Here is a 14,781-nt window from a genome sequence, read left to right as displayed (position 1 = left end):
GTGCAGAGCGGGACGTGGGGCTCACATACAGTGGAAGGGAGAATGGTATAATACAGGAATACAACACACTTCGATAAGACGATATCAGGATCACTACAATCTAGATCATTTTCAAGAGTATCCGTCATAGACTTATGTGTTTAATATTATACATTCCACCAATTTAAATTCAGACATTTACAGTATATATTCAATCCAATAATATAAGTATATAAGTTAGTTACGTGTTGTTATTGTTAGTAAATGTGAGCGTAATGTGTTAGAGCAGTGTTAGTGGGGGAAAGTAAAAAATGAGTTAAGTAAAATTAATTTGAGAAGAAATGATAGCTTACATATACTTCCTCCCATTGCGAAACATATCGGACGAGTCTTGATAGTCGAAGAAGTCGCACCAGAGATAAGAGTTTTGCTAACCGAAGTATCCTTAGGGCACGACCGGCGTGAAGAATTTGAAAGCTTTCACTAAAATCCTGTGAACACAATCAATATATTATAGAATCTTGAATTAATTGTTAAATATAATATGTTGGAATTAATGCTGAAAGAAAAGAACCTAGGAGATAATTGTTTCATAAAAGATTTATTTATAGTGTAAGATCATGCAGTCATTAAAATTCAAATATCAGGCTAGAGAAAAGTGCCAAGCTGTTACTGTACAAAGTATAATGACTTCTATTAATAAGTTGGTCAGATTTTTGATGCCAGCATATAAATGTTTATATTTAGTAAAAGCATCTCGCAAGTACATTGAAAAGATAAAAATGCCGAGTAATACTTTTTAGATAATTTTATCAAGCTGTAAAATAACTAGGTATAGCTATTTTAAATATATTTAAAGATTGTTAAAACTATAAGTGTAAATAATAATAAAAAAAGAAATACAATTTGGTCGTGTTGCATATTATAACTTTAAAAAATAGAGTTTTTCTCAAGATTATAATGGGTTAAATAAATACTGTGTTGAAATAATAATACATGCTGTATGCAATGTTAGCACAAAATTATCAGAACTCAACTAAAACGAGGTATCTAGAGATTGATACTGAGAGAGTGCGTTAAGTATAGAGAGGAGATAAAATAGTGCACAAAGTAAAAGTGTGCGTAGAGTTGAGGAGGAGTTGGAAAAGTTGGCTTCAAAGCGAAGAAAATTTACATAAGTGGGAAAATAGACAAACGTGCATTTAAGATTTAAAAAGTATTAATACATATAACATCAGATAATAACACTTTTGAAGAGACTATATCGGTGCAACCAAACCTTCGCAGGTTCCACAGAAACCCTTACAAGTATGAGATCTAACACGGTGACGCGTTGCACGTTCTCGTGGCAGTTGCGTTTAACGACAATGAGAAACAAATAAATAAAAACTAAAATGTTCGCTATAAAACAAATTACACCCAAGCTGAAACAGAATATCAACAACATAAAAGATAGATTACAACTATAATAATAGGAACACGGCCAAATTGCAACGTACGTTTACCTGATTGAAGATCAAGAAAATATAATCTAGCGGTATACTAGAGATGAGGTCCAGGAAGAACCACGTCCTCAAATAGTGCTTCGCTATTAGTTTCGGATCTAATATCACTTGCTCTGCATTATCTTGCTGCATTATACCTGAAATCAATTTCAATAATATTTGTTCGTATGTTATATTTGTGTTTAGTCTTTAGTCGACTTTGTTTGGTCACGGAATTAGCCACAGGTGACAAACGATCGTATGATTTTTTTTTACAAACTAAACATTAAAATAAATTATAATTTTTTAATTGCTTGACATAATTTCGGATATCGCATCAGCTGTGCATCAGCCAAGCTATTGAATGCGTGAATGTCGGGGTGTATTTTAGGTAGGTATAGGTTTTTATGCATTTAAGACTTTCGTCATGTACATTTGGGTTTTCAGCGTCTTTAGTCTTATCTTATGTGTCAAGGGGACGAGCGCAGTTATAGTGCCGCTCATAAATTTTGGGTTTTCCAATAATCTTGAATATATTGATATGTGTATATCATTTACCATCAGCTGAACGTCCTAGTCGTCACGTCCCTTAATTTCATTAAAGAAATGTTAACCATGCCAGCTTAAGCTCTTAAAGCAAGTTTGAACCTGCTTTTTATAAGATTTTCCTTCTATTGTTTGGTATGTACAGTGGGCTCGTTGCGGCAACTGTGGCAACCAATGGTAACACAATCATCGTCGCAATAGATTTGCGTTTGGACATGACATTTTTCACGTTAGTCAATGCACTGCTAGCTTTAGTGTACGGTAACATAATTAAATTGTATTTTGAGACGATAAAGGTATAAAATTTACGTAAGTATTTATTTTTTGTTGTTCCATTACTACAAATTTTAATTACTGCATTATCATTTTTATGTAACAAGCACTTGTTAAGGTCTCATTTGATAGTAAAATAGGGACTGCCAACACATTATGTTTTGCAAAAATTATAAAAAGAAATTGGACACAGTGGGTAAATTACGATTTTCTATAATTTATTTTGTTAAATTGAAGCTAAGCTTTCATTAGAGTTTGAAATAAATTATTCCAGTCTTTAACTTCTTTAGCATCGTTGTGATTTGAAAGTCGATGAAACGAAAAAGCGAGACACATCAATTCATAAGATTTAACGTGGGAGAAAATGAGACAGGAAGCACTATACAGTGTTTTGTTACCAGGGGAATATAGTTGAAGAAGAGATTGTGTTATGTATTATGCGAGTATACCTTAATATATTCTGACGTCATGCGCACGACGTATTACTGCATAGACACCAGGAGAACATAAATATGGCAGCGGTGATGGAAATGTCTATCATAGCGGTGGAAATCATGTGTCATCCTAGCAACATGTACCAGGACTTCATATGCAGTATAGAGGTTTAATGTAAATTTTGCATCAGATACAGCGATTCCGTTGATTGAGTTTTTGGACGCCAAATTTAAATTAAATCTATGTAATATAAACGAAAATAATGTAAAATAATTATTAAACTTTGTATCACTATGATCATTACTAAAACCTACAATCATCCTCTTCCCGAAATTTAACATTCGTCTCATTATCTTGAAGCCAAAATGTTTGAAGGAATTTTAAGAAATTTTTATTCATATGTGAATTGCACACATGTATTTATATATTTTTTGTATAGTTTCACAGTTATGTAACTCTGAAATACCGGTCACCCACTGTTGCCACAATGACCCTAAAGCTAGTAATATACACAAGTATATTAAGTTGTGACACGAAGCCTATCATAATAGTAATATTATAGAAAAAACATAGAAGAGAAAGGAATCATACCGGTTCTAAAATTAACCACAATATCTATAAGAAAAATTGTGTCCGATAGGCAATTGAATGCTATCCAGCGTGTACTAAGGTCGTCGTTGAAGAAAGAGATGGCAACGGGCAGGATGATCAGGTTGGCGACGAGCAACAGCAGCATACACAGGTCCCAGTAAAATCTGAAACAAAAGATAACATTGAAGTATCGGGCATTATATATTTATTTGAAAACTTCGGTCGCGGCGTTGAGTACTTTTCTTGGGATGGGTATAAAATGTTAAACTCGCGTCAGGACACGTGACCTGATCGAAAATTCGTAAGACGGAGGGACTTGAGTCTTTATGACAATTATAAACTATATATAATATAATAACAAATATAGAATTTGAAAGTTATATTATGTAATATAAAATGTAATTAATGTGTGCGATGGCGCAATAAATGAATATTGTATTTAATCACATAAACAAATTATTCCCTAACCATTCCAAAATATTAAAAAATGCACAACGTTAATGTTCAAGTTTTCACTTATGCACTCCAGGAGTGCAACCCGTAATATTTTAAACAAGAGAAAACGTACCAACGGGTTTTTTTTTTTAGATTTGGGTATTGAAATAAAATTAAATCCTAGAATCTATTGTACGCCCTTCTTGCGGTATAGCGCGCCTGTCCTCAAGTATGCTAAAAGTGTGGCTAATAGCTAGGGAACGCCCTTGCTGTGCCGAAGTTTAAAAATTATATTCTCAAGACCTATTTATTACTTTTAAGAGGCGTTGGATTCTCCTCTGTTTAGGCAGGGCACGCCCTCTGCCTTAGAGGTTAAAGGTTAGATACTTTATGACACCCCAACGTGATTCTGGCAATGGCCTCGCGTTCCAGTAGGATGTGTTTGGGGTCTTCAGTGGTTTCACAGCAGAACCACCAACCGACGGGTTGCCTTATAAGTGTAATTATCACCCCTTGAACACGCAAAACCAGTGATTTAACAGGAGTTAAGTTCCATACTCTTCTTTGTAATCCAAAAATAAGACTCTTAAGAACCAAATTAACCTCAGTAATTTGTCTGTTTTTTTATAACAGATTGAAATTTTTAAATTTAGAATAGAATCTAACATCGGATGGTAAATTATTGTCACAGTTTACATTATACTCCATATTTTAGTTCCAAATATGAATTGTTTTCTAACATTATTACCTTAGATCATTAATACGTCTAGAAAGACTATGAAAACGTCGAAAAAAAATTGACAGCTAACCTCTATTTTGAGATATGCACGCACACTTAGTGTTAGTCTAACACAACGTGACATAAAAATCGCGAGTGTAAGACGTAGCTTTTCACGTACACTGAAGTAAACCTGGCCTGTTTTCATCGGTTGTATAACAGCAAGAGGCATAATCTAGACTTATAAATTATCTAAGATAATTACGTTTGTGGATACATGTTGATGATGAATTTATTTAAACATTTTATTTACAAACTCTTTGTTCTTAACCTTTATTGCAAAGTATTTAAATGAGATCTCATTAAAAAAATGTGTGTGTGTGCAAGTCACACACTGTAGAAGAGAAAATTCTGAAAAGTTCCTGATTAAAATACTCATTGAAAAGTATTGAAAAAATAAACAGTCGCTTCATATAAAGTGTATATTTACAAATACAAAATTGAAAAAACATTAAAAAATATTTATAAACAATCTTAAAAAAAGAACAAAAGTGCTTCCATATCCCCTCTATGGTAGCGTTAAACGTATAATGCAACCTTGTTGGAAGAGACATTAGAAGTTTCACTTCAAAAAGAAATATATAAACTGCACGGCTCCCTATTAATGTCAACGCTTAGCTTGAATTATGTCTGAATCAGAAACAGCTCGTTTATTGACGTTGTTCTCGAGAGTGGCCTCATTGGCGACATGCAGTGTTACAATTATCCGATAAAGTGCCGTTTAGTCGGTAATTGTAGTAGTAATGATGTCATAAGATAGATTGCACCTGTTTCCCAAGAGCATAATACTTACATAGAGTACGTATGCTGTGTTTAGTATAGTTACGTACTTCATCTATGTCATCGATTGAGTTTGCTCCTACAGGTTTATTTTAAAGTCAAACCGTCTTATTCATAATGACTTAGTGGAGATTTAAAACATCGCTAATATACGATTGTTAAAAAATGGTATTCATAATCGCATATTAGAGCTAAAACGCTCATTATCTCTTCGATAAAGCTGACGTGACTTATAGTAGCGAGGACACTTCTATAAACCTATTTTGAGCACTCGAACGCCAAAAAACATGGCCGACATCGATCAGTTGTTCGTTATTTATTGTGCTAAATAGCTTCCCGCTCCAAGTTGTTGGATATCCGTCATAGATTGACAACCGACAGACTTCAAAACTATGATTTTTGAAGTTTGAAATCATTTTGACAACTGACAAACTATTGACATTGAAAAGATGTCTGTTTCCATTGACAGTTCCTAATTAAATTAGTTAAAATCATGTTTTTTTGCACGAAATGGCAACATTGCGTACTATAGAGACGTATTAGTTATGGGAGATTTATCAAACGAACATGAATAAGGAATTTTATCGAACGTTCGATAAGCTTAAAAGTATAGCTTTATATCTTCGATAAGCGTTTTATTATAAATAAGGCAGTTAGTCTTTATTTAATTAGGCTTAAACTAAGCGCTTTTGAATCGTCACTATAAATATTTCTCTTGAATTACTGAATTAACCATTTGTTCGTAAAAAGTTGAGCTTGTGAGGAGAATATACAAGAAACTCAACGGAAACTCTTTTCAATCAAATATTTTACAATGGCTGTAATATACATAACAAATTAGTTTGTAAGGTACTGCATTCAATATATGAGTCGTGTTTAAATAATATAAATTATTTTACAAAATGTAATAAATAACCAACTATATAAATATAAATTATCATATATTGGATGCATCAACCTTTAGAGCTTGAATTCAATGTTTGTGTAGGGATGCTTCGTGAGCATGGTGGTCGTGAATACTGTCATAATAGGTGCATCCCACAAATACAAAAAGGCGGATTAAAGATAACCAAATTGAGTGTAAAATATTTCTCAATCAAAAAGGAGCGCTGATAAAATTTAAAACGTTTGCGGCAACGATTCTGTAATTCCTCTGGTGTTACAATACGGCTCTGAAGAGGCTTTCCTATTGAGCCATCCAGAGGAATTTAATACATTCTGCTTACCTCTTTGTTTTTATTTATGAGACTGACATTGTAAATTTATATTAGGCATCATTATAATTATCTTAACTAAAAATACTATTTTTTATGAATTTTTCAATAATATTTCATAACATCATGAAGTATTTCGTAAAATATTCTCCCTGTTGTTATAATGAAATTGTTTCACAGCAGAACTATCAAACCGTGCATGTAAAAATTCGCTCATAGAAAATATGTCCATACTGAACAAAAATTGGTAATAAAAATAATTATGGGTCCCAAATCGAAATAAAAACTATCCTATCTCTCAAGTTGGGACTAAACTGCACTCCATGAAGTAATCGTCATTAAATTCCTTTAATTGGATTAGAAGTTCACTGAAAACAAACACCAGGACACTGGATTTACATATATTAAGATTAATAATGTATTAAATAAATAGTTAAATATCTTTGTTGGAGTGTTTCTTGATTTATTACAAGTTTGTTATAGTATGGCCACCAGCCCGTTGCCAACAACCAATTTTATTATATTCATTGCAAAGAATCGATATGTTGAATTCAACTTGCGAATATAAACGGTTCTCTAACAACGATTAATTATAATAATCCATTCTTCAATTTAAATATAAAAGTCCCTTTAACAGACTGTCTCTTAATACTACATCATAATAATATTGCCGTTTGTCAATGATCAAAATTGTTTAATAAGCAACCAAAAGGCGATTATAATCCTTAGTCAGAATGGATAACGCTGAAAATAGAAGCAAGCTGCGACAGTAATTCAATTAGTGGTGTTAAAAACTGCCGTTTGATGCATCTATTCTGTTTCGTATCAAACCGTTTCAGTATGAAATATTTATTACACAAATAAAACTGAAAACTATGCGGGAAACGAACCCGCGACCTCTCGAGTTCCGTGCGAGCACTCTTTCAAAGCCAACCGTTCGAGTGACGTATCGTTTATAAAATCTTGTATGCTTTATTTAATTCTCAGTTGGTGGCTTCATCTAACGATCTACTTTACAGTTGATAACCTGCTCAACCCTAATATTTGCATATGAGGAAATTGACTCGAGATGTCGCTCTTGTAAATCTAAACAATTTGTTATGTTTTTAAAGTGATAACCCTCAGTTCTGGGATTAATTACACAAATAAAACAACTTTTGTTTGTGAGTGAGGGTTATCACTATAAAAACATAACAAATTGTTTATATTTATTAGACATCTTAATCATATGTATCTTAGGTTCTATCTCACGACACTTCAATAGATTGTGACAGCTGTGAACAGGGACTATGGATGAAAGTTTCTTTCGCACACTTCCTTGGCGATGTATTTTGCTTTAGCAAATGAAATGTTATTATTTAGCAAAATCATTAAAAACATCAATTTAGTTACATAATTTTGATAATTTAAAGGGGCACTTGCCTGAAATACGACACTCGATCCTTTTTACGTTTAGATATGCTGTTATTTGGACAGTTTTTCACTGAAGCACTTGGCATTGCGTGGCATTGTATTCAAAGCGCGGTCAAAACACTGCCTAATGCACGCGTAGGGGGAGTTTTGCTTGAGACACTTGAGCGTGATTGTAAGTCTAGTTGTTGATTGTAACTCAGTGGATTTACCTCTAATTTGTTTAACAAAACCGCTTTAAACGAGTACGGTTCTAGCTCTAGGTTGGTATGCTCGTCTCGTATAGACTCTTACGGAATTAACCGGTTAAACCGGGTTATGTAACAACTCCCATAACCTTCACACTATAACCAGCATAACCTAAATAATAGATATAAATAAATAAATAAACAAATTTGTATTAACCGTTAAATTTCAAAACCGGTTCCAAGCCTTGGAAAAATTTGAGCGGCGGCACATAAATGATGCAATAAACCTGTCAGCTAACGTAAATATTATGTAGATAATAATTTGTAAACAAAATCCTTACATAATGGAACCTACAAACTTAATTATGATCTTGTGCATATAATTATCAGCAACCGCTAACAACTTCATTAATTAATTATGTACCACAGACTAGGGAACATATTTCACCTTCATTGTTTGTAACAAAAGTTGTGGCCAGCTGTAGTCAACACACTTAGTCTATGCTAAGCGTTTGCAGAAAATACCCGCATTTGAGTGCTGGGTTTTGTTTGAAATATTAGTGTGTATTGATAAAATGTTTTAAAAACTATCAATAAATTATAAAAAAGAGTACAGGTCAAGTCACCTCTCACCACTAAGTTCGAGATATACTTAAAACAAGCTTATCTTTATTATATTTTGTCGATTTAAGTAGTGATGACACAAAGTCGCGGTGACATCGCGGTGGCAACTTATCACTGACCTGTATAAATTGCATTGGACAGGCTGTTCCATATGTTTGACAGCAAATTTTTTGTGCCTACTTGAAGCGCCATTCGCGAGCGTTCAGAGAACTAATTTTGACGGACAAATGGCTGCGAAGGAACGTACAATACTCTGAAGTATTTTTGCATTTTGAATTAATTTCGTTCGTTTTCCGTGTTATTTATACTTCAGGAACCAACGTAATAAAGCATACAATTTTTGATTGTAAATAGTTTTCCACCATCTATCGATAACTGCTGAGGTTGTCATCACCAGTTTTAGTACCGCAGACTCTCGCTACAAGGCCAACAGCGCCAAAATGGCGAACATCCATCAGGCACAAAAGCACTTTGACAGCCGCCAGTCCAGTGATATATAGTAGAGGTCAGTGCAACTTATGCATAAACCATAGACTTCAAATATTCTAGCGTATAGACAACATAACAGCCCGATCACGCGTGAAAAATTTAATTTTTTCAATGTGTGCGTTAGCTAGTTATTATAATCTAACCGTTATATAGTTTTAGTATTCAAAATACTAAGGAGCTTATTCAAAGCGTGGCTGACTGCTTACGACTTGTCAATTTAAATTGGTCACAGTAACAATGGATTCCCTTTCCTTCTCTATGTTGCTGTATCTCCGTAGTATATTGTTAGTCTATGGCAGGGGTCCTCAAACGGTCGATCCCGATCGACCTGTCGATCGCGGGTGCGTTTTGAGTCGATCTCGAGAAAAAAATCCGATATATTCACAGATTTCTTTTATTTATTGATTTAGGTAACTAAAACAAAATGTAATGAATAAACTACTAACATTTTTTCAATCCACAATTAGGCCAGAATAACCCCCTCATCATTTTCTTTTCTCGAAATAATCCCCTGCTAGCGGCAAAAGGCGGCGAACGCGCGGTACTTGTCATAGAAAAGCTGAAAAACCAATAAACTCGCAATTCTGAATAATTACGAGTTTTTTCATTGACATTTTAGAGCAGACCCACACTTACCTCAAGGTAGTTTTGCGTACAATATGCATTTTATAAGTCAACTAATAAAATGCATATTGTGCGCAAAACTAACATGCATGTCACGATGCACCTACCTAGACGACAATCCTTCATCATACATCATACATCGGTAGATCGCCAGCAATTCTTGAAATCTACCTCAAAATTGTCTAAAATTGAAATTAAAAATCTACTCAAAATTGTCTTGAGCACCCCTGGTCTATGGTATAAACATTGAATGAATGTGTTATGTGAATGTCAAAGTGCTCGGCCCTCTGTCATTAAGTTCTGCTGTATGTCTGACATACATAATTATCACCTCAATGGCTCTATTAATATTTTATACGCGTATCATCGTTGTAGAATTTGATTATGTAAAGTAATGAGAGTGCCATTTGTTGGGTGATAAACCATTTTATTAGACACTTTAGTGGTATTCAAAGCATAAGTTTCGGGGAGACGGGCGTTGTAACAGTTGCTTTATGGATTGAGAGAACTGAATCCGGAAATCTAAGTGATACTTATAAATCACAGTTGACGTCAAAGTTTGTGTCAGCATCATCAGCCGGAAGACGTTCACTGCTGGACAAAGGCCTACCCCAAACTTCCATCATCATCCCCTCATTTCATCATCATCTCGTTCTTTCGGGAACTGTTAAGAGGAAACCTAAGTTGTAACCTTTTTCATGTTTAAGTAATCTACTAAAGCACTACGAACTCGCTGGTGGTCTAAAAGTCACTTGTAAGGCGACTTATTTAGCGCGGCTAAGTCACTTCTAGTGACTTTTATTTTGATTTCTTTGGGTCGATCCATCATATCCCTACTAATATTATAAATATAAATGTAAGTTTGTTTGTTACGCTTTCACGCCTAAACCACCGAACCGATTTTGATAAAATTTAGTGCAGGGATAGACTAGAGCTTGAAAAAGGACATAGGCTACCTTTTATTGCAAATAAAATAAATGGACGGGTTGAAATAGGGGATGGCAGTTTGTATGGAAATTCGTCACTATCGAAGATAAAACCATGAAGCTTTGTATTAAGCACTTGATAAGAAATAATTTATAATCATTTGTTCGAGAATTTTCGAAACTCATGTAGGTCATGGGGATGAAATAGGAGATTAAAGTTCACAGGGAAATACTATTAAAGAGACTGTCCACAATGACAAGGGATATGCGCTGTATAGAAGAGCGCTGCCAGCAGCAGAAAGATCAGTTTGTATGTGTATTATTTGAAAAGTATACTAAAAAATGCTCAAAGTAAGTATTCAACGCGGACGAAGTCGCGGGTAAAAGCTAGTATTTCCATAAACCCTGCCACAAATTTGTTTAATTAAATATAAATTTACTAGTGGACCTATTCGAATACTTTACATCGATAGTGATTTGTTACAAACTATAATAAAGTAGAAATATACAAATGATTTGAGTTTTCTTTAGTGTTAATTCCGCCAATATTTGTCTTTAAACAATTCGACACGTGTTTCGCCGTGTTGTCTCGCCAAAATCTGGCACGAGACTGCCAAGACAAATATTGGCGGAATTAACAATAAAGAAAACTCAAATCATTTGTATAATTATGGATTTCCGCAAAAAACGCCTACTTCAATATTTTTTTTTAAGTACAAATATGTTAGTGTAAACATTTATTAATTTGTCTTTTATATTCATTTTTATAGAATTTAAAATTAATTAATTCCACAGTACGATAATACATGGCAAAACATCCTTAAAATCCTCTAAGCTTATAAAGATTTGCAACGGGAAAAAAAAATCAATTTCAACGGGAGCAATTTGACGCAGTTAAGGTTTTTCGATGTAAGACTTTAGTTTTTTTTAAATGAAAATAAGGGACAAGACGAGCAGGACGTCAGCTGATGGTGTTTGATACGCCCTACCCATTACAATGCAGTGCCGCTCAGGATTCTTGAAAAATCCAAAAATTCTGAGCGGCTCTACAATTGCGATCGTCACCTTGAGACATAAGATGTTAAGTCTCATTTGCCCAGAAATTTCACTAGCTACGGCGCCCTTCAGACCGAAACACAGTTATGTTTACACATTATTGCCTCACGGTAGAAGTAGGCGCCGTCGTGGTACCCATAATAAATAAATACCCATAAAATCTACTAACAAAAGTAAAAAAAGTATTATATCAGCTAGCAGGCTAGTAAAGGTAAGAAGATTCATACTCAAAATATAATGTATAACTAGATGTGCCCGCGACTTCGTTCACGTAAATTAGGGTGCATTAATTGAATGAATGCTTATTTTGAATGTAAATGTTGCAGATAAGTAACTTTTTTCTCCGAATTTGATCAAATATAGCATAATTGTTGCTCCTGTCTATGCTGAAGATATTCGTGAAAGTTTCATGAAAGTCCAGTAGGTAGTTCCAGAGATCAGTTAACGTGTACAAGGTATTTAGTTATAAGATAGATAATGTAAGCGACTCTAAAGATCACGCATTATCTAGTATATTCTAAGTCTTAGGTCATAATATATGGCATGATTCACTTTTGAATCTCCAATGGTTATGTAGTTTTATAATCGTGTAAATGACATTACTGTTTCTCCAAATGATTTGAGTTTTCTTTAGTGTTAATTCCGCCAATATTTGTCTTTAAACAATTCGACACTACTCTCGTGCCAGATTTCACCTTTTCAGATCAGGCGAGTCACCACGTCCTGAGGATGCCTCGTGTAGAGGCGAAGCACGTGTCGAATTGTTTAAAGACAAATATTGGCGGAATCAACACTAAAGAAAACTCAAATCATTTGGATAATTATGGATTTCCGCAAAGTAACGCCTACTTCAATAAATTTTATTACTGTTTCTTACGCTTTCACGGCTGTCAGACCAATAAGTCGTGACCACTTTTGATTGAAAATACTAGGAGCCTAGGCAAGCGTGGCTCACTTTTTCCGACTTGTCAATTCTCTATCTTGGAGTATCTCCTTTTGATAATATGTTCTTCTCTCTTGCACGTGTTGTTTATCTTTACATTAGTGACCACGCTTTCGCGAGGATAAATTGAATTTTAATTGAAAACAAGATAATATTTTCTTTGATTAACGCGAGTATTACACATTTAAATAAAACACTTTTAAAGGATTAAAACGCGTGTCTCAGAGATCAGTCCCCCTGAAAACGAGATCTGGAAAGGTCTTGAAACGTCGGGTTAACTAAAATAAAAATGTAACTTTTAACGCAAACATCTAATGTAAAAGCCGTTACAATTACACGCGTTTTAATCCTCTAAAAGTGTTTTATTTAAATTAAAACAAGCTTCAAGCCTTCGCCAAAACTACTCGAACCCTTGACTTGCAAACGTGGAATGAGAAGGAAAATGGAAGTATACCAGGGTACAGGACCGCCGCACTTTACTGTTGTACTTTGGAGATTTGGCTGTCCTGAACACTTTCACCACACTCACAGATAAATATTATTGTCAACAAAGTAGTTTTTTGAACAGAGTTCCTTATGGGACGATGCGCGAAGGGTACCCTCACCTATTCATATAAATAGCTGTTCATTTGTATATTATTATTATATATTTTTTATAAATCATTGTACGTATAATAAAGTTGATATCTTTAGAAAGTAGTTTTTTTGTATGTATGAAAAATGTATACCCGAATAATTATTTTCTTTATACCTCGAATAGAACTTAAATATAATAATAACGTCGTTATTTTTACTATGTTTCATCGGGACCACGCGCTCGACCGACGTCGAAGTTTCGAGACGTAGAAGCATGTCCACCAGAGGGCGCAACTGGCAGGTGTTAATAGGAAAGAAACAAAAAGGGTGTAAAAAAAATTTAAGTAGGAAATTTCGCAAGTACGTACAATTAGTATAATATTGTATGTTTGTGCAGCTAAGTACCTATGACTACCTAACAATTTTAATTTTTTGTTCGCGAATCATTATTATCAATGTGGCCATAATAACAACGTTTATTTTAATGGTCGGGTAACCATTATTGTCACGCTTCCTGCCCTTGTTGCATTTTAATTTAAAGTAAATCGCTATTATTACCTCTATTATATATACATCAATAATAAGTTGAAATTAAACAGTTATGTCCTATTATGAAATGTATTTTAGGTGAGATTTAAAAGTTAAGAAGCAGTTAATGTGAGTTATTTATATGAAACATAAATTATATATATCAAGTATAATATTATTTACATAATTTTAATTGTTGTCGTAAAGTTGTTGTAAAGGACTTGTCCGTAAGAAGTGGTCTTTTATATTTTTATTTTTTAAGCTTTATTATTGAAAGATTTTAGATGACTTGTGTGTAATGTTGCTGTTATAAAAAAAACTTTGATATTTAATTGTTAAAAATTATTGACGTAGCTTTTTTAGACTACATAATGTAATGTTTTCATCGCAGTTTGGCTTTATTTAGTGACCACAAAAAAAGCAGACTCCATACAAAAACTATTGTATGTATATATATATATGTATGTATTGTACATGGGTTATGCTTCATGCTATATATCAAATGATATAACTGCTAAGTTGAATGATTTATTAATTTATAAACAAAGACTCCTTATAAAGTGCAAAAGCTTTTATATACTTATATTACTCATATATAGATATCTCTCACTTCTGAGATAATTTATACAAATTAAATTTGTAACCAAAATTTATTAATGATGCAGGACTCGAAACCTCGACCTCTCGGGTTACGCCCGAGCGCTCTTCCAACTGAGCCAACCGTTCGAGTGACGCATGGATCATAAATCTTGGTATGTCTTGTTCAACTCTCAGGTTGTCGCTTCATCTACATTCTACAGTATCTACTTTACAGTTGATAATCTGCTCAACCCCAAAAATTGCACAACTATTAGGAAATTGAATTGAGATGTCGCTTTTTCAAAACTAAACAATTTGTTATC

General features: G+C 33.8%; 1 protein-coding gene across 10 annotated transcripts in view; it reads right to left on the bottom strand.

The window, feature by feature from the left end:
- Positions 1-14,781, bottom strand: part of LOC126972155 (potassium/sodium hyperpolarization-activated cyclic nucleotide-gated channel 2) — a 313,446-nt gene that overhangs the window by 7,375 nt on the left and 291,290 nt on the right. For 7 of the 10 annotated variants that reach the window (XM_050818746.1, XM_050818749.1, XM_050818751.1 and 4 more), the window contains 3 exons: positions 3,309-3,472; positions 1,479-1,621; positions 333-470 (listed from right to left, as the gene is read on the bottom strand). In XM_050818746.1, coding sequence (XP_050674703.1) covers positions 333-470; positions 1,479-1,621; positions 3,309-3,472 — 445 coding nt within the window. The remainder of the gene's footprint in view (positions 1-332; positions 471-1,478; positions 1,622-3,308; positions 3,473-14,781) is intronic. The other 3 variants (XM_050818748.1, XM_050818750.1, XM_050818753.1) reach the window with 1 other exon arrangement.

Source organism: Leptidea sinapis, chromosome 25 (genome assembly GCF_905404315.1).
Source record: "Leptidea sinapis chromosome 25, ilLepSina1.1, whole genome shotgun sequence".
NCBI classification, from domain to species: domain Eukaryota; kingdom Metazoa; phylum Arthropoda; class Insecta; order Lepidoptera; family Pieridae; genus Leptidea; species Leptidea sinapis.
This window is presented reverse-complemented; position numbering and strand designations above follow the sequence as displayed.